Source organism: Pelophylax lessonae (genome assembly GCF_965119305.1).
Source record: "Pelophylax lessonae genome assembly, chromosome: 12".
Lineage (NCBI taxonomy): Eukaryota > Metazoa > Chordata > Amphibia > Anura > Ranidae > Pelophylax > Pelophylax lessonae.
The window spans coordinates 202,753,752-202,781,332 of NC_138779.1; the positions used below are offsets into that span (position 1 = coordinate 202,753,752).

Consider the following 27,581-nt stretch of genomic DNA (forward strand, 5'->3'; position numbering starts at 1 on the left):
GCTAAGATTCAAACCAAGAACTAACCACTAAGCCACTGTGCTGCCTGAAAGTTGTATGAAAGAGGCACAAAAACTTCCACTTGAAGAATGTCTGGAAATGAAATATATTAAAGTAAACCAGAGTACAGGAAATTTTGCGGGTCAATTTGATTATGTGCCAGTGAAGGAGCTGATAGAGAAGAACTGCTAGAGGAGTACAAGGAGAAGTGGATGGGTTTTGCCTATTTATTGGTAAGACACAGAGGGGAAAATACTATAGCTGGTATACTGCTCCTCCTTTGCAAAGCATCATGTTCTATATGTCACATTACCTTCTCTTCCACAAATGTTGCTAAAGGTTTCCACGTCTTCTGCCTCTTTTCTTCTTCTATTGATCACTCCATTTGATTTTACTCCTTGTTGAACTTTTTTTCTCTGCCTCAGCTTCTTCCGTGTGCCTGATATAACTGGATCGTTTTTGGTATGTTAAAGTTAGATTTAAAAGAAAGCAGAAGTTAGAGCGGAAGAAAGACTAACTTCTCATTTCATGTGAACAAGGTGTCATGACTTAGGGCTTGTTCACATGAGAAACTTCCAGGTTGTTTTTGTAATGCATCCCTAGCACATGCACAGTGAAATCAATGCTTTCTAATCCCGTTAGTTCACATCATTGTGTTCACCTTCACACAGCTAAATGGGTGTGACTACACCAGAATGCACATAAACTCAAGGGGTAGAAAAAAGCATGGTCAGGGACAATATATAATTCACAGCACACTGGGTAACTCTGCTTGCAACTAGAAAGGATGCAGGACAGGGCTCAGTGCTGGAGCTTATCTTACTCGCCTCGTCTCCATACAGCTGGTGGTGATGATGATGCAAGATTTGTCAGCTCCACCCACTCCTCCTCCATGCCCTCCTCTGTTCAATTGTCTTATGAACCACCAGTACCCCCCAGCATTCAAGGGGCTATCCAACGAGTCAGCCTAAAAGATGCCATGCAGTGCTTCAGCTGGTCTATCTAGGGGACAGAAGCCACACCGGAGCAGAGATTCTTTCAGCTCTGCAGGGGCAGGTCCAGAGGTGGTTCACGCCACGCCAGCTTGAGCCAGGAATGGTTGTGTGTGATAATAGCACTAACCTCCTGTCCCCCCTTCGCCAGGGAAAGTTGACACATGCCATGCCTGGCACAAGTCCTCAATTTGCCAGTGCAGCATTTCTTAAATAGGTACCCAGGGTTGGAAGATCTGCTAAAGCAGGCCATTTCAAGAGGTCATACCCAGCCAGTGTTTGGTTGGCTGTGTTTCAGTGGGAATTCCACCTGCCCGTAAACTGCCTGATTTGTGACATGCCCACCAGGTGAAACTCAACTTTGGCGATGCTGCAGAGGCTGCATATGCAGCAGAGAGCTGCCAATGAGTACCTGTGTGAGTATGACACAACAACAGGCACCATGCCAATAGCTGCTGAAAAAGGATGCATGCACTGTACTGTCACCATTTAAGAAGACGACAAGGATGGTGAGCCATGACAATTCATTCATCAGTGACACAATCCCTGTTGTGTTCAACTGTGGAAAGACAGAGATCCATGTTCCTGCTTAGCAGAAACACAAGATTTCCATCTTCCCCTCTCACAGAACAGCGATCTGCCTTGCTTACATAGGCAGAATGCCATTCTGCCACTCTCCGAATGATGGCCATGTTCCAGGCAGACATCAGGTCCACCAGACCTGCTGATTGGCTCCCGCTGTGTTCAACCACAGTGGTAGCTGGGCACCGACGGCGCGCTTGCGTGCCCCAGACCCATTGCATGAAATTACATACCTGTATGTGATTTCGCACAATAGAGCCGCCGGCAAGTGCTTAAACTTCTCCACAACTTTATCCCTGATTGGTCTGGTGTGTTCTTTGGTCTTCATGATGATGTTTGTTAACTAAGGTTCTCTAACAAACCTCTGAGGGCTTTACAAAACAGCTCTGCGGACATAGTATTCTTACAGGAGACATATATTACACAGGACACTCAAGTGAAAATATACTTAAAACACTACCTGGTCTGGTATTATGGAGACTCACCAATTAGGAGAGCAAAATGGGTAGGGATTGGCCTCGCCTCACCTCACCCCACAAAGGACGAAAGGTTGGTTGAGCCAGGGGGATGATACATCTTCCTGAAGAGACAACTACAGAGAATGGATTGTATTTTAGCAAATATATATTTCCCAAATAAAAATTTGAGTAGATATCTTAGAAAAATTTTAGGTAAACTGACCTCTTTTAAGAAAGGTCATTTGTTCCTAGCAGGTAATTTCAATTTCTGCATGGATCCCTCTGTGGAATGTACCTCGAGTGTACAGGTGACGGGAGGACACCAACTCAGGATGTTAAGGAAAAAGCTTTTCCATTGTCAATTAGTAGAGGTATGGAGAGTCCAACACCCTGGGGAGAGGTATTTTTCCTTCCACTCCTCTGTGCACTGTATGTACTCAAGAATAGACTATATTATGATAGAGCACACACTGATAGAAGCAGTTGTCAGTACGGCGGTAGGGATAATGACCATATCTGACCACGCTCCAGTTAGTATGAAAATAAAAGTATCAGGTCCCTGGATAAGGATAAATACTTGGAGGGTTAACGAAGATTTGATACAGGATATAGAAGTAGGGAAAAAGTTAGAGAAAGAACTGGAACAATAGTTCTTAGAGAACGAAACCCCAGATATCTCAAAGGCTTTGATATGGGAGACTCATAAAACATACATTAGAGGAGTAATTAACTCAATAGGCTCCAGGAAAAAAAAAAGTAGAGAACTATTAACATAAATAGACTAATAACAGAGATACATAAATTAGAATAGAAACATAAAATTAAATTGGAGGACGAGATACAACAAAACCTGGTATTAAAAAGAGATAAATTAAAGGAGTTATTGGAGGAAGAGACTATACAAAACTTCAATAGCGTAGCCAGGGAAAGATATAAATGGGGAAACAAACCTTAAAAAAATACTTAGCAACAATACTAAAGAACAAAAAGACGAACAATTATATAGAAAAAATAATAAATAAGAAAGGGGAATTGGTCCACTAAAAAACAGAAATAGCTAAAGCATTTCAAAGTTACTATGACACCCTATACACTGTGTGTAATCACAAGAAGTAGAACAAAATAGAAAACAAAAAAAACAAAAATATATAAAGGAATTAAAACTACCTAAATTGTCAGCAGATAAGCTACTAGCTTTAAATACACCAATTTCCAAGAAGGAAATAATGGAGGCATTAAAAAAACTCACTTAGTTAGATTCAAAAAATTAGTTTCTGTAGGGAAAGTGTTAAGTGCCAGGGTGACCGTAGTGTAGTGTAGGGTGAACTGACTCTGACTGCTATGGCGGGGTGACCAAACCCTTCCATATCAGGGTGACCGCTATAGAGAAAACATTGTTTCTCTTATGTCACATTCAGAGCACTAATATGGCTTCTCACCGGTCAGCTTGCTTTTTGGCTGCAGGCGTCTATAGAGATTTTTTGAGGACATGTTTGGAGTCAGGCATGACATCTTAACATGTGTATAGGGGGTATATATACACACCCATGTATGTATATATACACCTGCACATATATAGGTGTGAAAGGAGCAGAACACTATACTTGCGCTAATTAAATAATTAACACTAATATGGCTCCGCTCCTATCACATCTATATATGTGTTAGTGTAAAATACATATAAGTGTGTGTGTACATATATACCCCTATACAAAAGTTCAGATGTTTTGCCTGCCTCCAAAGAACGAAAAAAAATGCCCAAAAAACGCTAGCGCCAAAAAAAAAAAAACGCCCAGGTGTGTTGTTGCAGGCATTTTTTTGGGGTTTTTTGAGGCAGGCAAAACATCTGAACTTGTGTATAGTGGTATATATACACACATACTTGTATGTATTTTTACACTTACACATATATAGGTGTTATAGGAGCGGAGCCATATTAGTGTTAATTATTTAATTAGCGCAAGCATATATTTCTGCTACTATCACACCTATATATGTATAGGTGTATATATACATATAAGTATGTGTGTATATATACCCGTATACACAAGTTCAGATGTTTTGCCTGCCTCCAAAGAACCCAAAAAAATGCCCAAAAAACGCTAGCGCCAAAAAAAAAACGCCCAGGTGTGTTGTTGCAGGCATTTTTTGGGGGTTTTTGGAGGCAGGCAAAACATCTGAACTTGTGTATAGTGGTATATATACACACACACTTATATGTATTTTACACTTACACATATATAGGTGTGAAAATAGCGAAGCCATATCCCTGTTCTATAAGTGACATAATACAAACAATCTTTTTTTTTTCTGGTTCTGGACATGCTACAGAGCTGAAACTTCACAGGTACACTTTTTAGACCCCCCCAGATACTAAATCCAAAGACATTTTTTTTTTTTTAATTTTTTCTTTTTTTAATTTTTTCAATAATTGGCTCTCTATCAAAAATGACAATTTTTAAGAACTTTTTTTGTGTGATTAATAGTCCCTGGAGCATGACCCAGAACCCTAGGCACTTTTTAGGGGCATTTATTGGGTTTTAGGGCTTCAAAATGGTCTTTTTTGATTACCGAAGTTCGGGTCCCATTGATTTCAATGGGGTTCTGAAATCCGGGCCGAACTTTCGGGAAGTTCGGATGTTCTGGCCGAACCGAACTTTTGAAAAGTTTGATTATCCCTAAACGGGATTAGAACATTATTGCTATTACAGAAAGCTAGAGGTCTTAATACCCCCACCCTCCTGTTATCAATAGATGCTGAGAAAGCTTTTGACATCATCTCTTCTCATTGTAATTATATTACAATTATATTACAATCACTATGTTATATATATTTTTAGTAAGTATATATAACTTTCAAACTGTTGTGCATTGCTTTGTAGAGTAGTTCTGCTTTTGAAGCCTATTTCACAATCTAAACACAAGTTAAAATAGCAGAGGAGCAAATTAGGCTTAAATTAGATAAGAGGATAGCAATACACAAACAGATCATTCACTGGTAGTGATGGGACAGGTTGCTCATCCTCCTGGCTCCAGTTGCTCAATTATTAGATCGGCCAAAAGATTTGTATTCCTCTCTATGATTTACACAGCTCTGGCCATTTTTGGGACAAGGTCATTCAGTGTCTAGAAGATACCAAATTGCAACTGGACCCCCCTCCCCTGGAAAAGAATGCATGGAGCAACTGGAAAGGGATGACTGGGTGTTGCAAGGTGGCCAGGTATGTTGGTCAGAAGGAGTGTTTTGAGCTTTTTTTAATGAATAAAGACTCTGGATTCTCAAGAATTGGGCGTGATGCTTTTATAGCACCCTCCCAGATAGGTTGCTGGTTAGGTTAGGCAACTTTAGTTCTTGGGGCTCTACTGTAATCAGCAGAGCAGCTTGTAATCAGCAAAGCAGCTTGTGATTGTTTTGGGTTGTTCTGGGCTCTGCAGGTTGCAGGTTTCATTGCTTCCTCCATCTTCTGGAGGTTTCCAGAATGTAGGGGGTAGGAGAGTCAAATGAGCAGCCTGAATATTTTTATGGCTCCAGCCAATCCCTGGGAGATTGTGCCCAGATAGTAGCTGGGGGAGTGGATAAATAGTTTGGAGAATGGGAGAGTGGGATTCTTTTCCCAGGAGAAGAGGTTCCCAGCCAGAAGGGCCACTCCCCTTCTAGGCAGCTTAGGTCCATGAGGTCTATCTTGCTACAAACTCTTTGAAGCTAAAGTAGGGATTTCACTGGGGATCTTTTCTGGAAGATTCACTGAAGTAATTGTTTGCCTAAGTCTGGAGGGAGGCATTCAAGTACCCGGGGAAAGATATAAATGGGGACACAAACCAGGAAAATACTTAGCAAGAATACTAAAGAATAAAAAATTAAATAGAAAAAATAAGAAATAAGAAAGGGGAATTGGCCCACTCAACAACAGAAATAGCTAAAGCATTTCAAAGTTACTATGATGCCCTATACACCGTGAGGAATCACAAGAAGTAGAACAAAATAGAAAACAAAAGATACAAAAATATATAAAGGAATCAAAATTACCTAATTTGTCAGCAGATAAGCTTCTAGCTTTAAAGACACCAATTTCTCAGAAGGAGATAATGGAGGCATTAAAAAACTCACTGACTGGGAAAAGCCCAGGACCAGACGGGTACACCCTTCATTATTACAGAAGGTTCAGGGAAATATTAGTACCAAAATTGTGTCTATATATGAATGGGATGGGAGAAAGGAGAAAAATGAGAATATAATTTCTACAGGCTCATATAACGATAATACCTAAAGTTGGAAAGGATGCAACCTTATGTTCCAGTTATAGACCAATAGCGTTCTTAAACGTAGATATTAAATTATATGCAAAAGTTCTAGCAACACGCCTAAAAGATTGACAGAATAGATACATGCAGATCAAACAGGATTCATTCTGGGTAGAGAGGGGAAAAATAACGGGATTAGAACATTATTGCTATTACCGAAAGCTAGAGGTCTTAATACCCCCGCCCTCCTGTTATCAATAGATACTGAGAAAGCTTTTGACTAACAGCCTTGGTAAAGGTAAATGGTAACCTATCTCCCAGTTGGAAATGAACAAAGGAACGAGACAGGTTTGCCCTCTCTCGCTACTGTTGTTTGTCTTGTCGCTGGAACCAATACTAGTGACTATAAGGAATAACTTAGACATAGGGGGAGTAAAGGTAAGACAGGAGGAACATAAAGTAGCAGCATATGCTGATGATGTGCTGTTTTATATTACTAACCCCAGAATAACCCTCCCAAATGTTATTAAAGACTTAAAGAAAAATAGGGAATTATCAAACTTTAAGATCAACCCAATCAAATCAGAAATACTGAACTGGTTAAAGCGGAGTTCCGGGCACGAAAACTTTTTTTCAATAAACATAATACCCCCGGGACAGTCAGGGCTAGTACATTCCACAATGGCTAGCCTCTGATCTTTCCCGGTTCGCACTTACCTGCAAGAAGAAATACTCACTTATAAAATTGCTTCTCCAGCGTTGCCATCTCATCTCTGTTGTGGGCAGCTGAAGCCGGCGCGATCCTCTTCTGCGTCCTCTTCCGTGTCTTCTTCTCCCAGAATGCGCCTGCACCAGCCCCTCTCGTCACTTCCGGTGCGGCGCCGCATTCCTCCACAGTTTCTGGGCAGCTGTTTAGCAGGGAATGCGGCGTCGCCCCGGAAGTGACGAGCGGGGCCGGTGCAGGTGCATTGATTCCTGGGAGCGATGACGTTCAGCTCCCAGGAATCATCGCAAGACAGGAAGTGACGACGGAGGGAGGAAGTAGAGAATAGGTGAGTATTTTCTATCTACAATTACAAGGTGAGTAAAAAAAAAATATATACCTAACTATCCAATTCCTTTTCAGGTGAAGGAGACCAAGCGGATGGGCACGAAAAAAAAAAAAAAAAGGTCGATTTTGTGCCCGGAACTCCGCTTTAAGTATAAAAGAAGAACAGGACAGGAGCTACAGAGGGAATTCCCATTTTCCTAGGCAAAATTAAAATATCTCGGAATAAATTTAACTGATCACTAGAAAACCTCTACCATGTCAACTACATTCCTCTGTTAAATGAGATAAAAACAGACATTAAAAAAATATTGAGTCGCCCACTCTCTTGGCTGGGGAGAATAAATATAATCAAGATGATAATTCTGCCCAAAAGTTTTATATAGATTTCAAATGCTACCATTACCTATCTCACCTTTATATTTTAAAACAATAAAAACAATGATATCAAAGTTAATTTGGCAGGGAAAAAAAACCTAGAATACAGTATACGTTCTCAGTAGAGACATATCACAGGGGGGAGTGGCGGCACCAGATATTAAAAGATTTTACACTGCAGTTTTAATTTCACGTATGATAGAGTGGATAAAAACAAACTCAGACAAAAGATGGGTAAAGATTGAAACCACATTAAGTAGAACACATTTAAGTAAGAATATTTGGATTCCTCCCAAATACAGGTAAATGCATGCAGACACTCATGAAATAATGAGAGTTGTATAACAAATATGTGACAAGACTCATAAAATAAACACAGTTTGCATTTGATCTCAAGAAATTTTTTTTAGCCTTCATGCCCCTTCAACACCCCACTATGAGTGTTTTGAGATTGTGATGTGAACAAGCTCTAAGCAATACAAATATCCATCATTGGTTATGTTAATTCTTAATTATTATCATTGTAATCATATTACAATCACTATGTTATATATATTTTCAGTAAGTATATAACACTTTTATACAGTTGTGCATTGCTGTGTAGAGTAGTTCTGCTTTTGAAGCCTATTTCGCAATCTAAACACAACTTAAAATAGCAGAGGAACAAATTAGTCATAAATTAGATAAGAGGATAGCATTAGATAAGAGGTTAGCATTACATAAGAGGATAGTAATACACGGATAGATCATTCACTGGTAGTGATGGGACAGGTTGCTCATCCTCCTGGTTCCAGTTGCTCAATTATTAGATCTTCCAAAAGATTTGTATTCCTCTCTATGATTTACACAGCTCTGCCCATTTCTGGGACAAGGTCATTCAGTGTCTAGGGCAAAGATACCAAATTGCAGCCTCCCCTGGAAAGGAATGCATGGAGCATCTGGAGAGGGATGACTGGTGTGTGGCAAGGTGGCCAGGGATGTCGGTCAAAAGGAGTATTTTGAGCTTTTTTGAATTAATAAAGACTCTGGATTCTCAAGAATGTGGTGTGACGCTTTTATAGCACCCTCCCAGATAGGTTGCTGGTTAGGTTAGGCAACTTTAGTTCTTGGGGCTCTACCGTAATCAGCATTAAACTTTTAATAAATTGCAGCTTACCAATTTTTAGATGTGATGGCTGTTATTCGTTTTCTGTCCAGATTGTCAGTGGCCGTTAGAGGGTTGTGACAAACTATTTACCATTTCCAGGGGTGCTAACAACAATCAGCTTTTATTCCTTTACATAAAACCTTAATGCCAAAAGAAAAAAGAAAAGTTGTCTCTGTAACTGCTTATGATGTGTTTGCTGAAGTTCAGCTTTCCTAGTCCAGTCTAAACCTGCTAGTCCATCCAACACTACCCTCTCCCCAGACTAACAAGGCTGTTGTCCAAAGGTATCTGTATTACTACTTCATCCAGAATGAAAACACCTTACAACAGGAAGTGTGTTTAAAAAAAAGCCTAAAAAATAACCACAGCTAAGGATTGGTAAGCTGCAATATATTACATTTTTATTTTGAGGTTTATTGCCACGTTAAGTGAGGGCATCTTGTTCACTAGAAATTCAGAACTTAAAGTGGAACTTCACACTAAAAGGCTCTATGTCCTTGGCTGTTCAAAAACCTGAGTGCTGTCTAGATGGTTCTTTAACATCCTCTCCCAAAAGGACATAGTCATCTATATGTCACCTTTTGGTGGAAAGTATTAACATAACTGTGTTTGCTTTTATTTTATTTAAAGGCAAACTACACTCATTGAATTGAAACATATATTAAATATTTAATAATTTGTAATTCATAAATAACAATTATTGACCAGTCCTCCTTTTTTCCCCCTTCTTCCACCCCCCCCCTTTTTTGGGATTAATAGGATATATCGCTAGGTCAATGATGTATAGAATTGAATTCTGATATTGGTAATTTTTGCTATTTAATGAAATGATACGTAAACATGTTGTAAATAATTGCATATAAATTTTGAGAAGTGGCACCCTGTCAGTATTGGGATTTATTCATAGTACCCCCGACACAGGTAAGCCCCATTTCAACAAACAAAAGAGAAAACAGGCGCCTCTGAGTTAAGACTGTGATTTAAATGGCAAACAAGTAATAAAAACTTACATCAAGGTAAGTATAAGCAAACAAGATGGGTCCTTCCGGTGTGCATGTGGAGGCTGGGGCTTGGAGTCATCACTGTGGGTCTGTAATCATCTCCTCTCTTCCTCTTCCTGTCCAGCAGGAAGTGGGGGGTGTCACGGCAGTGAGATGGAGGCTTGGACAGCAGGGTGAAACCGCAGTGAGATGGAGGCTTGGGCCGCACAGTGGCCGTGATGCTCGTCCACAGGTACTTCCGGCGCAATTTTAAGTTGGGGCAACTTTTTAGGCATGAGGGTGAATACATCAGCCTGGCAGATGGAGTCCCCTCTAATCCAATTTTTACTTATGTCCGAATGGAAGCCTAGAACTTCCTGTGTCGGTGGCATTCCTGGTACCTCCCCTAGGTGTCTCGCTGTAGCTCCGACAGATGCAAACACACCGCGCATGCTCGGGCTACGGGAAACCCGATAGGAGGACCCAGGGGAAGAGGTGTGGACAGATTCCGCAGCTCGGACCGTGCAAGCACGATCCACACAATAGAACGCCAGGGACCTCGCAGACGTCATTCTCTCCACATCAGCATGGAGAGAAGACATACAGTACAATAGGGGGAATATTGGCCCCCTAGGTTACAATCCTTCCACCTTTGGTGACTGTATTTGCTGGAACAATCACCCCACGTAAGTACACACAAAAAGTTAGTTGACTGATCGAGAGAGAAGCTCAAGTAGAGAAGAGATAATAATAAATATGTGCATTTTATGTCCTTAGTGTGCTACGGATGAAAAGGTCTCACTTGAGAGGCACTATGGTGGGGACTTTCATCAATTTTGAGGTCTTTGTGTACTATATCATTGTGGAGGCGGTAATCCCTGCACTACGGAGGAGCCGCTAGTATGCCCGAATGCTTTTTTTAAGTACGTGCAAAATGAAGTAATGTAATCATTGCAATGTATACAAGAAGGATACAAATGTAATGGTGATCATATATACTTACAGAGTGGTAACAAAATTCCTTGATGAATACAATTTTGAATGTTGAAACGTGTTGGAATCCTAGCAATTGTAGTATCTACTACACACACACCACCATATGAATGGAAATGGTCTACAACTAGCTGGCAATTACCACCATGGGCTAAGTTATTGTTATATACTGTGGAGGAATGTGTGGACTCTTCAGATGATCGATTGAGCGCACACACGCCCCAATATACTGTAATGTGGTTTTGGATTTATGTATTTGACTCCTTAGACGACCCCCATGTAGAGTTTTTTTTTTTTAAATGGAATTAATACAATGTAACTTTTTAAACAATTTTAGTTTATCTAATTTTGCCGATAAAGTCACAGAATATTCAGCGTTTCTAATCAGTAATCTCTAACTTCTGCTTTTTTTTCCGAATTCTTTAGAACATAACTTCCCCAAAAGGACTCATATATATATCAAACATGCACAAGAAGTAGAGACAGAGGAGAAAAGCTCAAGAAAGAGAGAAACAAAATGGAATGATCAATAGAAGAATAAAAGAGAAGAAAGAGAAGACATATGGAAAGAATTGTAAAGGAGAAGGCTACAATTAACAACAGCAGGTAATGTTACCAAGAGAATTTGATGTTTTATAAAGGAGCAATATGCAAGCTTTTCTATAGTATCTTCTCCTCACCTACCAATTATCCATGTCTGCTCTACTCTTCTTCCACTTCTTCTCACCAACTGCTCCTTCATTGGCACATACAGTAATCAAATTACTAAAAGTTCTGAGCTGCAAAGTTTCCTCCAGTCTGCTTCCTTGTTATATCTTTTTCATTCATTTTAAGTTACTGTATCCTCCTAAGTGTAATTATTTTACCATCTTTATACAACCTTCACATCTTCTCCACTGTAACAATCTCCGAAGACTTAGGGTCCTTTCACACGGAGCGGACCGTTTTTTTGATCCGCTCTGGCACTTTTTTTTACGGACACGGATGACACTTGTGTCATCCGGTTCGTATGTCCGTTTATCATCCCATCCGTTTGCGGATGATAAACGGAGATAATGCATGTCAATGGGATTGCGGATGTCAGCGGATGATACCACTGACATCCGTTTTTGCGTCCGTTACGTTTTTTTAAACGGAAGAAAAATAGGGTTCTCTTCCGTTCCAAAAAATGGAACCGATCGGAAAAGACGCAAATCGGATGTCAGCGGATGACCATCCGCTAACATCCGCAATCCCATTGACCTGCATTATGTCCGTTTTTCATCCGCAAAAAAATGGGATGAAAAACGGACATACGGACCGCCTGTGTGAAAGGACCCATAGACTGTGAGGACTTCTCAACATTTTTTCAATCTTTCTCTGAAACTCATTTTCTCGTGCCATTTAGCTCTCTTCAATTATTTAAACCTTGAAAAGAACCAGGATAATTATCAGGATAAAAAAAGGATTAAAAAAAAATATATTAACCACTTTACCACCGGAGGATTTTGCTGTCTTACGTCCAGGCCACTTTTTGCGATACAGCACTGTGCGACTTTAACTGACAATTGCGCGATCGTGCCATGCTGTACCCAAACGAAATTTACGTCCATTTTTTCCCACAAACAGAGCTTTATTTTGATGGTATTTGATCACCTGTGCGATTTTTACTTTTTGCGCTATAGGCAAAAAAAGAGCGTTTATTTTGAAAAAATAACAATATTTTTAACATTTTTTTATATGAAATTCCCCCCCCAAAAAAAATGTAAAAATCAAAATTTCTTTAAATTTTTGGCCAATTTGTTTTCTGCTACCTATGTTTGGTTAAAAAAAAAATCACAATAAGCGTATTTTGATTGGTTTGCGCAAAAGTTATTGCGTTTACTAACTAAGGGAAAGATTTATGTCATTTTTGGTGTTTTTTTTTAAGTAATGGCTGCGATCTGCTATTTTATTTACGGGACTGCGACATTGCGGCAGACAGATCGGACCCTTGACTGACATTTTCGACACTTTTGGGGGTACCAGTGACATTACTACAGTAATCAGTGCTATAAATATGCACTGTTACTGTAAAAATGACACTGGCAGGGAAGGGGTTAATTTTATTGGAGAGGGAGGGGTTAATGTATGCCTGGTGCTTACTGACGTGTGTGGGGGGAGGTGACTGAATGACACAAGGACAGATCGCATGTTCAGCTATGCTGAAACCTGCAATCTGTCACTCCTTGTCACTGAGGAGATCCGCCCGCTCTGTTTACACAAGCGGGCGGATCTCCAAACTTGATTCCCCGACGATCGGGGAAGAGCAGCGGCGATCGCCGCTGCTCCTCCCCTGGCCCGACTCCCGCTGTGACTGAAAACAGCGGGAGCGTGCCTCCGGCGGCGCGCGAGCGCCGCCTACAGGGGGAGGAGTCCAGCGACGTAGGTCTACGTCGCTGGACGGAATCGAGCCACTTTGCCGCAGTACAGTCAACATGACCGGTCGGCAAGTGGTTAAGTTTACTTACATTTCTTACTGATCCTGCCCACGCCCTCGTTTTGGAAATGTCCCATCAACTCTCTACTTGTTCAAACAGTTTTATTAATATGTGCAGAAAAGAACATCCAAAGAAAAATGAACAATAAAATACAACATGTAGTACTGGATACAGTGGTTTTGATTAAACATATCATTGCATAACCATTTTTTTTTTCTTGTTCAAACTATTTTATTAATGTGTGCAGAAAAGAACATCCAAAGAAACCCATCACCTCTTTCCAATAAGCACATAGACACTTGGTGCGGGGGCACACTGGGTACCTTCGCTGCCATTGTGCAGAAAAGATGTCCAGCGTGTCCCTTGCTTTAAGGAGGGGTGGGCTCCCTCCAGGCACACCTGCCCTACCCATTATTGTATATATGTGTTCCTACTATGGAGACTCTCAAATTATAGAGTTAGGACTGCAATACACTGGGGTGCCATGATGTGGCCACTGCAGCTTACGCATGTATTTGCAAATGTGTGCAAACTAAACGCTTTTGGTTTTTACATGAACTGTTAGACAAGGTCAGTTTGGTTTGTTTCACGCTGGTGGGTATGTGAGTAAATTTTTGTTTGTTTCCATACGCTCCTTGCTGTAAGAGCCCGTTCACACTGGGGCGACCTGTCAGGCAACCTGGTCGCCTGACAAGTCGCCTTCCATAGAGAAGCTGTGGACCCGTTCTAATAGGAGCGACACAAGTCACTCCGATTTAGAAAAAGGGTCCGGAGCTTCTTTAAAGGTCAGGTATAGGTTCGGGAGGTTGCCATTTGTTTGCATAGATACTTAGGCAGCAAAACACATTTTTTGTAGACTTTGGAAGAGTTAGAACTTCTTTAAAGATTTACTGCTGTTTAAGTCCTCACTGGGGAGACTCCCTTTTTGTGGTTGCTTAGAAAGGAAATGAGAAGAAACATTTTATTGCAGGAACAAGACAGCAGTAATTATTATTATTATTATTATACAGGATTTATATAGCGCCAACAGTTTGCGCAGCGCTTTACAATATGAGGGAAGACAATACAGTTATAATACATTTTAATACAGGAGGTGCTCGTTAGAGCTTACAATCTAGAATTCAACAAGGGTTCTGAAGCTTCCTCACTATATTTAAAAAAGTGCAAAGAAATAGTTTTGTTGGTTGCTCCACTTCAAGATCACAGTCTTCTATTTTTGGGTAAACTAAATGCTGATTGGACCTGACAGTGTTTAAAAAAAATAAAATGTTTTTGTGTGTGTAGCGGGGTCTCCCATTATACAAGTTCTAAAAGACTGCTGTTTGACATTTGAGAGGAACTCGGCTCCATCTAGTGGCCAAAAGGACACTTTGCAGCGGCTATGGAATTTCTTTTGATGTGATTTTCCTTTCAGGAAGTTGAGCAGTCTTCATTGCCCATAGTGCTTTGAGAGTACCAGGGTGCACTGCTGCACCGCACAGCCTTCTGGGGGGAAGCTTTATAAAGGAAGGGAGGAGCCAGGCTCACTCTCTTGGGAAAGACACAGTGAGACAAGCAGGATGCCAGCGCTGTGGGCTGATGCTGCATGCTAGGCCGAAACTCCTGGGCCTTAAGTGACTAAGTTGCAGTGTTTCATCTCCAGTAGAGGATCCCTCCTGGAGGTCCCATCAATGTTCTACAGAGACCAGACTCATCCACCCCAAATACCTAGTGCGGCTGGTGACAGAGGCCGGAGACTGAGATCGCAGCGGAGGCTTCCTGGGAGACAGTCCTGTTGGTGAGAGGGCACCTGCCCAAAAACTGACTCTATCTATCAAAGAAGTAACTTTAGTCAGGATTAGCCTTAGAGTAGTAGAAGGCAATATACCAGGTGGCCCAGTACATCTCTCACAGAAGTTTTACCGCCAATCCTGCACAGACACCCCGCGGTGATTACTAACTGTTTGCTGCCATTCTCTCTATTGATCACCCATCCTCAATGTGGATTACAAATCGCGAGTGCACCAACGTTGCTAGCGAAGATATAGAGAAGAAACAGCGGACTCAGATAGGTCTGACTGTCTGGTACTGTGTCTAACTGAATGCTGAGCCTTATTTCCAAAAGTATAATAGTGATTAAGATGGTGGTCCTATAGGCTCTGAGACATTTCCTGAAACAATTAATGTGCCGTTGAGGAGTGATATCACAGTATTTATCTTATCTTTGATTAATTAATCAGTATATCCTTTTACAAAGTCATATTTTACTGTATCGAAACTGTTTATTTGATTTACAGTAAATAACTTTCCTGTTTAAAAGCAAGCTTGTGTGTGGTCACCTTGTATTACCCAGAAGGACTGCAGCTGGAGAGAGGTAACAGGTCATTATTATTTATTGAAGTGTTATATTCCAATCTGTGTAGCCATTTGGTATTCCAGTCCTATTCTGGGTCAGTTGTGCCTAGGGAGGGTTCGAGCCAATTCTGTGGGTTGTTAGGCAGGACGTAGACCCAATAATCTAATCAGCAGCTCCTGCGGGGGTGGTGCTACACGTGGGGGCTCGTCCGGGATATCTACAGTCCTGCAACACAACCCTCTCAGCCACAGAATCCCCCTCAACGCAGAAATGGATCCTACCGCTGCAGCCGAGTGGTGCAGGGAAGAGAATGTCATAGTGGAAAATGGCCTGGTGGTTGAAATCAAGGGAGAGGTCTGGACTGAGGAAAAACTTCTCCCAGTTTTAAGGGCACTGTCCACAGACAGGAAAATTTGGGTGACTGACATAAAGACAGACACCACCGTTCCACACACGTATGCATTGTGTGAGTGGAGGAAGGGGGTCCCTGATTACTTTAAGGGAACCAGTGTAAAGACTACTGACCAAACAGAACTTTTCTTAATACATCCAGAAGTCCTTACTGAAGGTCCCTCATCCACCACTCCTGGGGGATCCAGCAAAGAAAAAGGTGTCCAAGAAGGGAGTCCAGAGTCACCCCCTTTGTCTACCTTTAGCTCAGAACTGTGTGCTGTTCTCGGGAAAATATTAGCAAAATGTAGTAAGGACTCCCCAAACTATCTGATGACTGGATATAGGAAGCTCAGGACATTCTCTGGGAAACAGCCTGTGCCTTCGACAGAAGATGGGTTTGAAGAGTGGTTAGATACCGCCACTCAGGTTTTGGAAGAGTGGGAGGTACCAGAACAGCACAAGAAACAGAGAATCACAGAAAGTTTAAGGGGACCTGCACTAGAGGCCGTACGTAATCTCAAGCTAAGCAAAAAGAACTGTACTGCACAGGATTATCTAGACATTCTACAAGATGTATTTGGTCGGACGGAGAACGTGGCTGAACTTCTTTACCAGTTAGACCACTGTTACCAAGAAGAGGAAGAGAAGTTGTCCGAATTTATTAGACGCCTGGATAAGATCATCCACCAGATCTTGTTAAAGAAAGGGATAGACCCCCGGAAGGTAGATGAGACTCGTGCACGGCAGGTGCTGAGAGGGGCTCAACCCTTAGATCCCATTGCCATACTGTTGCGAACTCGCCAAGATGGTGGCATTCTGGAATACCATGACCTGATCCGAATGGTCAGAGAAGAAGAGGTCATGTTGGACAACAAGAGGAAGAGTCGGCAGTTTGACTCAACTGCTCATGTCAAAGTGATAAGTGCAAAAGAAAGTGACTCGCAAGTTGAACTCCTAAAGACCCAGGTGTCCCAGTTGATAGAAATGGTGTCCATCCTGACTAGTCAGGCATCTACTCTACCTGATGGGAACGCGTCAGAGAAGCCGGATAAACCTTCTAACCTTAGAGTAGACCTGGAACCGAGACCTAGGAGATCGCTAACTTGTTTCAACTGTGGGGGAGTAGGACATGTTAGAGGAGTATGTCCCAGCCCAGGAAATGTCGCCTCAGAACCTCGCAAGCCAGCGGAAAAACTTCAGAGAGCACCCGTGAAGGAGTCGACCGGGTGCCCGCCAGTTTCAAGGGAATCCAAGAGACTCAATGATTCAGGGAATCTGAGTCAGGGAGTCAGATCCAGGTACAACGCCCCTAGTTCTATACTCCAGGCTACTGAGAGGAGGAAAATCAATGCACACCGGGCCCAGAGGGGACTGAAGTCCAGAAGAAAAAAAAAGAAAAGAGCCTGGGTGCAGAGAACTGAATCAGACAACAAGGCCACTTCAAGAGAATTCCCAACTAACTTGGTCGGGCCTTCCCCTGTAGTCTCTGTCCAGGTAGAAGGAATTTACACAAGAGCCCTCCTTGACACTGGGGCTCAAGTGACTCTTCTGTATAGAGACTTCTATGATAAACACCTTACCCATCTACCTCTGCAGAAGTTGGAAGATCTGGAGATATGGGGTATCGGGACTCAAAGTTTTCCCTATGACGGGTATCTGCCAATCAAGTTGACCTTTGACCCATCAGTGGCTGGTGAAGCTGAAACCTTCGACACCCTAGCAGTGGTCTGTCCTCGTCCGCCAGGGGCCAACAAAAGCTCTCTCATCGTAGGGACCAACACTGACCTAGTAAGGCGCCTCCTGACACAACTGGTCCAGGGACAGGATGCTCCAGCGCCAAGGATTCACCCCATGCTACGGCAGGCCTATCAACGATTAGTATTGGAGCAAGAGACTCCTGCAGAAGGAGTTGGAAGACTCTGGAAGTTGGACAGAACGGAAAAGGTCTTGCAGCCAGGAGAGGTGGCTTGTCTGAAAGCTTCCGTTAAACTCACATGGAAACAGCCGGGCCCTTTTATCATCTTTGAATCAGGTCCACAGGAAGAGGAGAGAGGGATAGAAGTAATCCCTGAAGTGATCCCTTTGAAGGTGTTACAGAAAAACCATGGAAGGGTTTTAGTGAGTGTCAGAAACACCTCTACTACACCGGTGAAGGTACCGGCCAGAGTGCTGTTGGGCCAAGTTAACCCGGCTACCCCAGTTGTCCCATCTGATCTTAAAGAGGAGGAAAGGGGTGAAGTTATCATAGAAGAGCTCTGCTCTGGAAACGCTGCCCTCCCACCGGAATGGGTGAAGAGGGCCAAGGCACAACTTGCTCGATGGCGAGGAATATTTTCTAGGGATGAGTTCGACGTGGGATGCGCCAGGAGTGCCACTCATAAGATCCGCCTGAGTGAGGACAAACCTTTCCGAGAAAGAGTCCGGCGAGTTCCCTTAGGTGACTTAGAAGATCTACGTCAGCAGCTGGCGGAACTCAAGAAGACTGGGGTTATTCGAGAATCCAGGAGCCCATATGCTTCTCCGATAGTGGTAGTCCGGAAGAAAAACGGATCTCTGAGGCTTTGTATCGACTACCGAACCCTGAACAGAAGAACCATCCCAGACCAGTATACCACTCCTCGAATCGAAGACGCCCTACAGAGCCTGTCAGGGGCAAAGTGGTTCAGTGTGATGGACTTAAAGAGTGGGTATTATCAGATCCCCATGCACCCTGAAGATCGGGAGAAGACAGCCTTCATCACCCCTGTGGGGTTCTTTGAGTTCAATCGCATGCCTCAGGGGTTGTCAGGGGCCCCTGCTACCTTCCAAAGGCTGATGGAAAGGACCGTTGGAGATATGAATTTGATAGAGGTACTGGTATACTTGGATGATGTTATCGTGTTTGGCAGAACTTTGGAAGAACACGAGGAGAGGTTGGAAAAGGTCCTGAAGAGGCTACATGAAGAAGGCCTGAAACTTTCTCCTGAGAAGTGCCAATTCTATCAGTCCTCGGTCCATTACCTGGGCCACATCGTGTCTGAAGAAGGGGTGGCCACCGACCCGGACAAGCTGGATGCTGTCGCCTCCTGGCCGAGACCTACAAATGTGACCGAACTTCGGTCGTTCCTGGGTTTTTGCTCCTATTACAGGAGGTTTGTAGAGGGGTTCGCCAAGATTGCCCGACCCCTCAATGAGTTACTAAAGAACGAAGAAGATGACGTTCCTGAACTGGTCAAGCCAGTGAAGTCCACCATGGGACCCCGGAAGGCCAAGGAGTCCATCCAGGATCAGTGGACCCCAGAATGTGAAGGGGCTTTCATTCAGTTGAAAAAGAATCTAACCACTGCCCCTGTGTTGGCCTACGCAGACCCCACGAAACCATATGAACTACATGTCGATGCCAGCCGAGATGGGCTGGGTGGGGTACTCTACCAGGAACATGAGGGTCACCTGCGACCCGTAGCCTACGTGAGCAGGAGTCTACTACCTGCTGAAAGGAATTATCCTACCCACAAACTTGAATTCCTGGCCTTAAAGTGGGCAGTGGTCGACAAACTGAAAGATTACCTGTACGGAGCTGAATTCATTGTCAAGACGGATAATAATCCCCTTACCTATCTGTTGACTACAGCCAAGCTGGATGCAACAGGACACAGATGGTTGGCTGCCCTCTCTAGCTTCAACTTCAGCCTGAAGTATCGGCCAGGAATCGGGAACAGGGATGCAGATGCCCTATCCAGAAGGTTGCATGCACCACACGAACCTGATGAAGAATGGACCCATTTGGCTCCAGAAGGGGTGCGTGCCCTATATCAGGGAACTGAACTTCGATCCAGAGGAGGATCAAGAGCCGAAGAGATTGGGGTTTCGGCTGTCGGAGTACCCAAATACTATTGCAGGGTGACCCAGGTTGAAGGGGAAGATTTACCCCGGCTGTCCAAAAGGGACTTGAGGAAGGAGCAGCTGGAAGACCCTCTGGGAAAACTTCTTTTGGAAGCCTTGGAGATCCAGCGCCCTGAGTTGCTTCTAACCGATTCTCCTCAGGGGGCCCGTCTGTTGCATAGAGAGTGGACCCGGTTACAGATCCGAGAAGGGGTGGCCTACCGAAGAGGCCCATCTGAAGATCTGGAGGAGAAGTGGCAACTGTTCTTACCAGCTAAATACAGGGAGAGAGTTCTGGCTGCTCTTCATGATAATCATGGCCATCTGGGACCTGAAAGAACTTTTCAGCTTGTCAGAGACAGGTTCTACTGGCCCTGTATGAGGGCCGAAGTTGAAGGATACTGTCATTCTTGTGTCCGATGTATACAAAGGAAGACTCTGCCACGTCAAGCAGCCCCAATGGGCCATCTGCAAAGCCAGGGACCAATGGAACTGGTGTGCATTGATTTCCTTTGCCTAGAGCCTGATCTGAGTGGCCAAGGGAATGTCCTTGTGGTAACAGACCATTTTACCAGATACGCCCAAGCATTCCCGACAAGGGATCAGAAGGCCTCTACAGTAGCCAAAGTTCTTGTAGAAAAGTTCTTTGTACACTATGGGTTACCACAACGCCTCCATTCAGATCAGGGGAGAGACTTTGAAAGCAGACTGATCAAGAGACTGTTAGATCTGTTAGGCATCCAAAAGACTAGAACTACTCCCTACCATCCACAAGGGGATGCCCAGCCGGAACGATTTAACAGGACTCTTTTGGACATGTTGGGGACTTTAAGCTCAGAGAAGAAACAGCATTGGGGCAAACATGTAGCTGCCATTGTGCATGCCTACAACAGTACTGTCAGTGATGCTACTGGATATTCCCCTTATCGTCTAATGTTTGGACGAGAGGCTCGGTTGCCAGTGGATTTGGCCTTTGGCATCTCACCCGATCACACCTCTTCAGCATCGCACAAGGGATATGTGGACCGACTGCGGAAGAGTCTGAAATCGGCCTATGATAAAGCTCAGGACACATCTGATCAACGTGGACTGAGGAATAAAAGGAATTTCGACTTAAAAGTTCGGATCCAAGACTTGCAACCAGGGGACAGGGTATTGTTGAGGAACTTGGGTGTCCCGGGAAAACACAAGTTGGCAGACCGCTGGAAGTCCCAACCTTATGTTATCTGCAAGCAACTACCAAACCTCCCTGTGTATCAAATTCGGCCTGAAGGAAGTGTGGGTCCACTGAAGACTTGGCATAGGAACCATTTACTGCCTCTCTCTGAAGCAGTTCGCATGCCTCCTGTCGTAGATTCGTCAGAGACCCCTTCGACCTCTCGCCTGTCCAGACCAGTCACCAGATCTCAGTCGACACTCCCAGATGTGAGGGAGGGAAATTCTCCATCTGAAGATCTGGAAGATGAAGAGGAGGTACCTGACTGGATGTGGTCATCTCAGTTACCAGAACCCACACCTGCCTCCCTGTCTTCATCCGAATTGGCTGACAGAGGAACCCTTCGGGCGGAAGCCCCCGAATTCATACCTTTCCACATGCTTCCAGAAGAAGTAGTTGATGATGAAGATCCTGAGGAGGAGGTTGCACCTTTCTCTGAAGAAGAACTGACCGCTCTTGAAGCATCAGATTCCTGTGTGTTGGAACATGAGGAGGAGGACATTGAAGAATCCCCAGAAGTGGCTGGTCCTAGTACCTCTGAGATCGTGCATCCCAAAGAACAGAGGGAAAGAAGAGTCATTCACCCACCCAAAAGACTGACCTATAACCAATTGGGTGAATGCTCGGAAGAGGCTATCTTTACTTCCAAACGAACTCTTGATCAGCCTAGTTCTTCCACCGCAGATTTGGTGGAGGACAACCCTAGCTCACCCCCAGGCACATCTGTACAAGCCACTCAAGTGTCGGGGGTCTGTGAACAGAATTACCTTCCCTCCCCTGACAATTGGTGGGAGGTTCCTATGTCAAACCTGTGTTGTAATATGCAGTTGTTAAGTTTGAACTCTGCTTATGAAAAGGAAGATGATTCCCTGTTATGCATATGTTAATGTTTTTTTTTTTTGGTGTACTGCCAACATATGCACTGGAGTACATGCTGTTGTCCTCTTTGGGGACCAAAGTTTCTCAAGTGGGGGGAGTGTGTAGCGGGGTCTCCCATTATACAAGTTCTAAAAGACTGCTGTTTGACATTTGAGAGGAACTCGGCTCCATCTAGTGGCCAAAAGGACACTTTGCAGCGGCTATGGAATTTCTTTTGATGTGATTTTCCTTTCAGGAAGTTGAGCAGTCTTCATTGCCCATAGTGCTTTGAGAGTACCAGGGTGCACTGCTGCACCGCACAGCCTTCTGGGGGGAAGCTTTATAAAGGAAGGGAGGAGCCAGGCTCACTCTCTTGGGAAAGACACAGTGAGACAAGCAGGATGCCAGCGCTGTGGGCTGATGCTGCATGCTAGGCCGAAACTCCTGGGCCTTAAGTGACTAAGTTGCAGTGTTTCATCTCCAGTAGAGGATCCCTCCTGGAGGTCCCATCAATGTTCTACAGAGACCAGACTCATCCACCCCAAATACCTAGTGCGGCTGGTGACAGAGGCCGGAGACTGAGATCGCAGCGGAGGCTTCCTGGGAGACAGTCCTGTTGGTGAGAGGGCACCTGCCCAAAAACTGACTCTATCTATCAAAGAAGTAACTTTAGTCAGGATTAGCCTTAGAGTAGTAGAAGGCAATATACCAGGTGGCCCAGTACATCTCTCACAGAAGTTTTACCGCCAATCCTGCACAGACACCCCGCGGTGATTACTAACTGTTTGCTGCCATTCTCTCTATTGATCACCCATCCTCAATGTGGATTACAAATCGCGAGTGCACCAACGTTGCTAGCGAAGATATAGAGAAGAAACAGCGGACTCAGATAGGTCTGACTGTCTGGTACTGTGTCTAACTGAATGCTGAGCCTTATTTCCAAAAGTATAATAGTGATTAAGATGGTGGTCCTATAGGCTCTGAGACATTTCCTGAAACAATTAATGTGCCGTTGAGGAGTGATATCACAGTATTTATCTTATCTTTGATTAATTAATCAGTATATCCTTTTACAAAGTCATATTTTACTGTATCGAAACTGTTTATTTGATTTACAGTAAATAACTTTCCTGTTTAAAAGCAAGCTTGTGTGTGGTCACCTTGTATTACCCAGAAGGACTGCAGCTGGAGAGAGGTAACAGGTCATTATTATTTATTGAAGTGTTATATTCCAATCTGTGTAGCCATTTGGTATTCCAGTCCTATTCTGGGTCAGTTGTGCCTAGGGAGGGTTCGAGCCAATTCTGTGGGTTGTTAGGCAGGACGTAGACCCAATAATCTAATCAGCAGCTCCTGCGGGGGTGGTGCTACATGTGTTTATGTAGCAACCTCCTAGAAAAGGTTGCTAGAGAAGTTCATGTAAATTTAGTTCTTTAGCTCCTCTGTAATCTTTGGAGCTGTGTGTGATTATTTTTGGCTGTTCTAGGTCTCACTGGCTGCAGGCTCAACTGAGGAAGAGGGTTCCGTCCCTCAAAATGCGTAAATCAGCTAGGATCCCAAGGGTGTACTCCCCTGTTTTGGAGTATGCTGAGCAACCTGAAGCTGACACATTGTTTGATATACTATATTCATCATATGGTTTGTGAATATGTTTTAGTTGAACTACTAGTAAAAGGTACGGAGGATAATGTACTAGGCTGGTTTGCCCTCTCTTTGGAAGAGGCAGACCCTGGGCTTAAATATTCATGTTGTTTCAGCCAATACCTGGGAAGAATATGCCCAGTAGGTGGCTGGGGAGTGCCTAAATAATCTGGGGCCTGATCCTTGCCCAGGAGGAGAAGATTGCAACCTGAAGGGTTGCTGCCCTTCTGGGCAGAGTACATGAAGCCTAATCAGGAGCTCATCACGGTCCTAGCTCAAGAAGAGCTGGGGGGCCTACATTCTGAAAAGAGCTGGAGCCAATTCAAAGGGGGTTCACTGAGTTTCACAGAAGTATCTGGCTGGTATTGGACAGAGGTATTCAAGTACACAGGGACATTGTGAGCAGAGGCGGGAGTGTGAGATTCTAGTAACTGTTGCTACTTTAACCCCTTGAGCATATGCTCCAATGTTGCTGATATAAGACCATTCCTTTGCTCAGAGTCCTAGGGTTGCTGGTTCTCCTATGCTCTGCCAAGAGGAGAATTGTTCTGAAGAATGTAGATAAAGCAAAGAGTGTCTCTTGCTACTTAGTGCACTCACACTGGAGTATCCCAAAACTCACCCTGCACCCTATCCAAGTTCAACAACTATCAAATCTTAAAAAGACATTCCCTGCCTAGTCCTTGAGTTGTGAGTTTATGCTGCTGTGTGCCTGGCTGCCTTTACACCCACATGGGAAGAGAACCTAGGATAAACCCTAGGGGCCCGTCAAGGGTCTGCGCTACTTTTAAAATCAAAGTTTTGAGATTAAAAAAAAAAAAAAAAAAAAATTCTACAGTTTCAATGCTATTCAAAGGGAACAATCCAACCTTTCTCTGAAATAGAACAATGTTTAAGTATAACTAAAGGCAAAATTTATTTTTTGTTGGATAAAGTGGAGATGGGTTAGAACCCCTGTCAGGTTTTATTGCTGTCTGTGCCCCCATTAGGGAAATGTATCCCCTCTATTTATCTTGTTTACCATTCATATTGAAAGTGAAAGTAAATGAAAATGTCAAATTTTGGGTTGTCCCCAAAAAATTAGCAGAGTGGAAAGGGGAATACTACTTCTGATGATCAAGGAATTCCTTTTTTTTTTAATTTTTTTGTTGGGAATTTCCTCTCACTTCCTGTTTAGCTATAGGACAGGAAGTGAAGGGAAATTGCCAGAATGGGACACACATGGCAAAAATAAATCTTACTGGGATTATAACTAGGGATCGACTGATTATTGGCAAAGCCGATATATCGAGGGCCGAACTGCACTTTCCCCGATATATCGGAATCGGCCCCGGAGGTTGCCGATATTGCCAATATTTCAGGAAAGTGCTGTACTGGAGTGATGCCTGCAGCTAGAGGCATCACCCCGGTACTGGCGTGCATAGCCAACGGTCGGCTGTCTTGTAATGACAACCGATGTGGCTGAGAAGCCGCTCGGCTGTCATTCTAAGGAGTGGGAGGGGACGTTCCACTCCCCTCCCGCCACCTTCTGCGGCTCGCCCAGGTCTCCCGTCCCACCGGGAGACCCGGGCATCCTACCTGCATGGCCGCCAAAGGGAAGACCCGATCAAAGCCGCATTTGGCTCTGTTCAGGTCTCCTTGTAAAAACATCACTTCCGGGTACTCGGCGCCAAATTCCAAAAAATTACAGCATTCAAAACAGCCAAACTTGGCATTTTAAATGCTTTTAAGCACAGAGGAGGGGTTTAAGGGTCCTTTAGACCCCTAGATCCCTCCATAACAGTACCTGTCAAGTGTAAAAATAAAAAAAAAATAAAAAATTTTAAATGTACAAAAATATCGGCCAATATCGGCCGATACCGATATTCAATGGCCAGAATATCGGTATCAGTATCGGCAATGGAAGTCAAATATCGGTTGATCACTAATTATAACCCTCCCTTACTCTATCCAAAATGAAGAACACATGCCTACTTTAATGCCCCCTTGTCTTTGACTGCCAGGTAATTCCTACCATTTACATCAATAATGCACTATGCAATGGTCTTCATGATGTAATAAAAGGGTGAGCACATGACTTGTGATGGTGTTAGGAACTGTGTTTGCACATTATCATCTCTCGGAGCCGATCACTCAACACTGACAAGTTTATTGTATTCTAGGAACTGTGGATTGTCCAATACTTTCTAATATGAAATTAAAAAGAAGTTATCATCTGAGCTACTGCTACATCCTCATGTATATTATATCCCATCTGTGGATCCGTGAGTATAATGTGTGTTAGTGTCTGGCTTTGTATTATAAAAAAATCATCAATAAAGTAAAGTGATTGGTTCACAGCAGCAAAAAAAAAAAAAGTTTAGACTTTTGGAGGAGGCTGAGAGCAATAGGAGGGACTTTTCTGAGTAAGAGTGGGTTTAAACCCTTCCATATCCCCAGTGCAGTGACTGGCCTCAGGTGATACACATAGATGAATCAAATCCTGATTCATAAGTTGTGCCTGTTTATCTGCAGTCTTCTCTTCTCTACATCCGTTCAAAGTCCAGAATTTATACAGCATGTCTGAGCTTTCAGAAAGCAGGAGTGAGCAGCGGAAGTTACACAATGCAGAGCTCAGTGAGGAGAATTCTCAGAGCTGATTGGGGGGAAGGGACACCTCTCTCTCTTTTATACTATACACTAATAAATCTAAGGCTGTCAATCACAGGCTGTGTGCTGAAGCTCTCACTCCTGTCACCTTTTTACCTCTTGTTGTCATGAAAACTTGGCAGAAGTGACTCATGCTGATAGCAGAGGAATGAGGCAAAAGACAGAAATGACACTTAGTTCCCTGGATTGAGACAAGTACACACTATAGAGGGATATACTTTGTTCATATTTCATGTATGACGGTTACAACCACTTTAAGCATTTCTGGACCGGAAGGATTTGCCCCCTTAATGACCAGGCCATATTTTGCGATTCGGCACTGCGTTACTTTAACGGACAATTGCGCGGTCTTACGATGCTGTACCGAAATAAAATGGATGTCCTTTTTTTCCCCACAAATAGAGCTTTCTTTTGCTGGTATTTAATCACCTGTGCAATTTTTATTTTTTGTGCTATAAAAAATCAAAAAAAAAAAAATAATAAATCTAAATGTTTTAACATTTTAGGCCAATTTGTTATTTTTGGTAAAAAAAATTGCAATAAGCGTATTTTGATTGGTTTGCGCAAAACTTATCGCATCTACTAACTACGGGAAAGATTTATGTAATTTTTATTGTTTTTTTTACTAGTAATGGCGGCGATCTGCGATTTTTAGCGGGACTGTGACATTGCGGCGGACAGATCGGACCGCTAACTGACATGTTTTACACTTTTGGGGACCAGTGACATTACTACAGTAATCAGTGCTAGAAATATGCACTGTTAAATAACGCAGTGCCGAATCGCAAAAAAATGGGTTGGTCATGAAGGGGGCAAATCCTTCTGGTCCAGAAGTGGTTAAAGTAACACAGTGCCGTATCGCAAAAAAATGGCCTAATCATGAAGGGGGTAGATCTTCAGGAGTTCGAGTGGTTAAGCAAAATTTGATTCAAATTGATCAAGGATAATCAAATATTGTCCAATTCAGCCAATATTTTTTATTTTTATTTTATAAATAGACCTCTATTCGTTTTTGGACAGGTTTTTATTGTGGTTGAGGCCTTGTTTGGGAGGTTTTCCCTGACCATGTCACCGGGACAGGAAATAATGGAAAATCTCTGAAAGGCAATCTTAATTATGTTCGTTCCTTGGATGACCAGTGAGACCTTCTTACGATATCGGGGTCACACAATGAAGAGACAAGACGCAGACATATGGGTTCAAAGTGTGTCCAATTTTAATGATGGGGTATGAGGCTTATATGCAAAGTAATATATGGGTTGATTATGGGTTCTCAACCAATCAGAATATTACATACAATACCACCTTCAATGATATCCAATCGAAGCATGACAGATGCAACACATCCCAT

At 43.2% G+C, this 27,581-nt stretch overlaps 1 protein-coding gene across 1 annotated transcript in view; it reads left to right on the forward strand.

Moving 5' to 3' along the window:
* Positions 1 to 11,282: 11,282 nt before the first annotated feature.
* The window catches only part of LOC309568987 (sialic acid-binding Ig-like lectin 16), a 36,393-nt gene continuing 20,094 nt past the window's right edge, over positions 11,283 to 27,581 (forward strand). The window contains exons 1-2 of the mRNA XM_082274750.1: positions 11,283 to 11,424; positions 25,744 to 25,845. Of these exons, the coding sequence (XP_082130876.1) occupies positions 25,773 to 25,845 (73 nt within the window). The 5' untranslated portion in view covers positions 11,283 to 11,424; positions 25,744 to 25,772. The remainder of the gene's footprint in view (positions 11,425 to 25,743; positions 25,846 to 27,581) is intronic.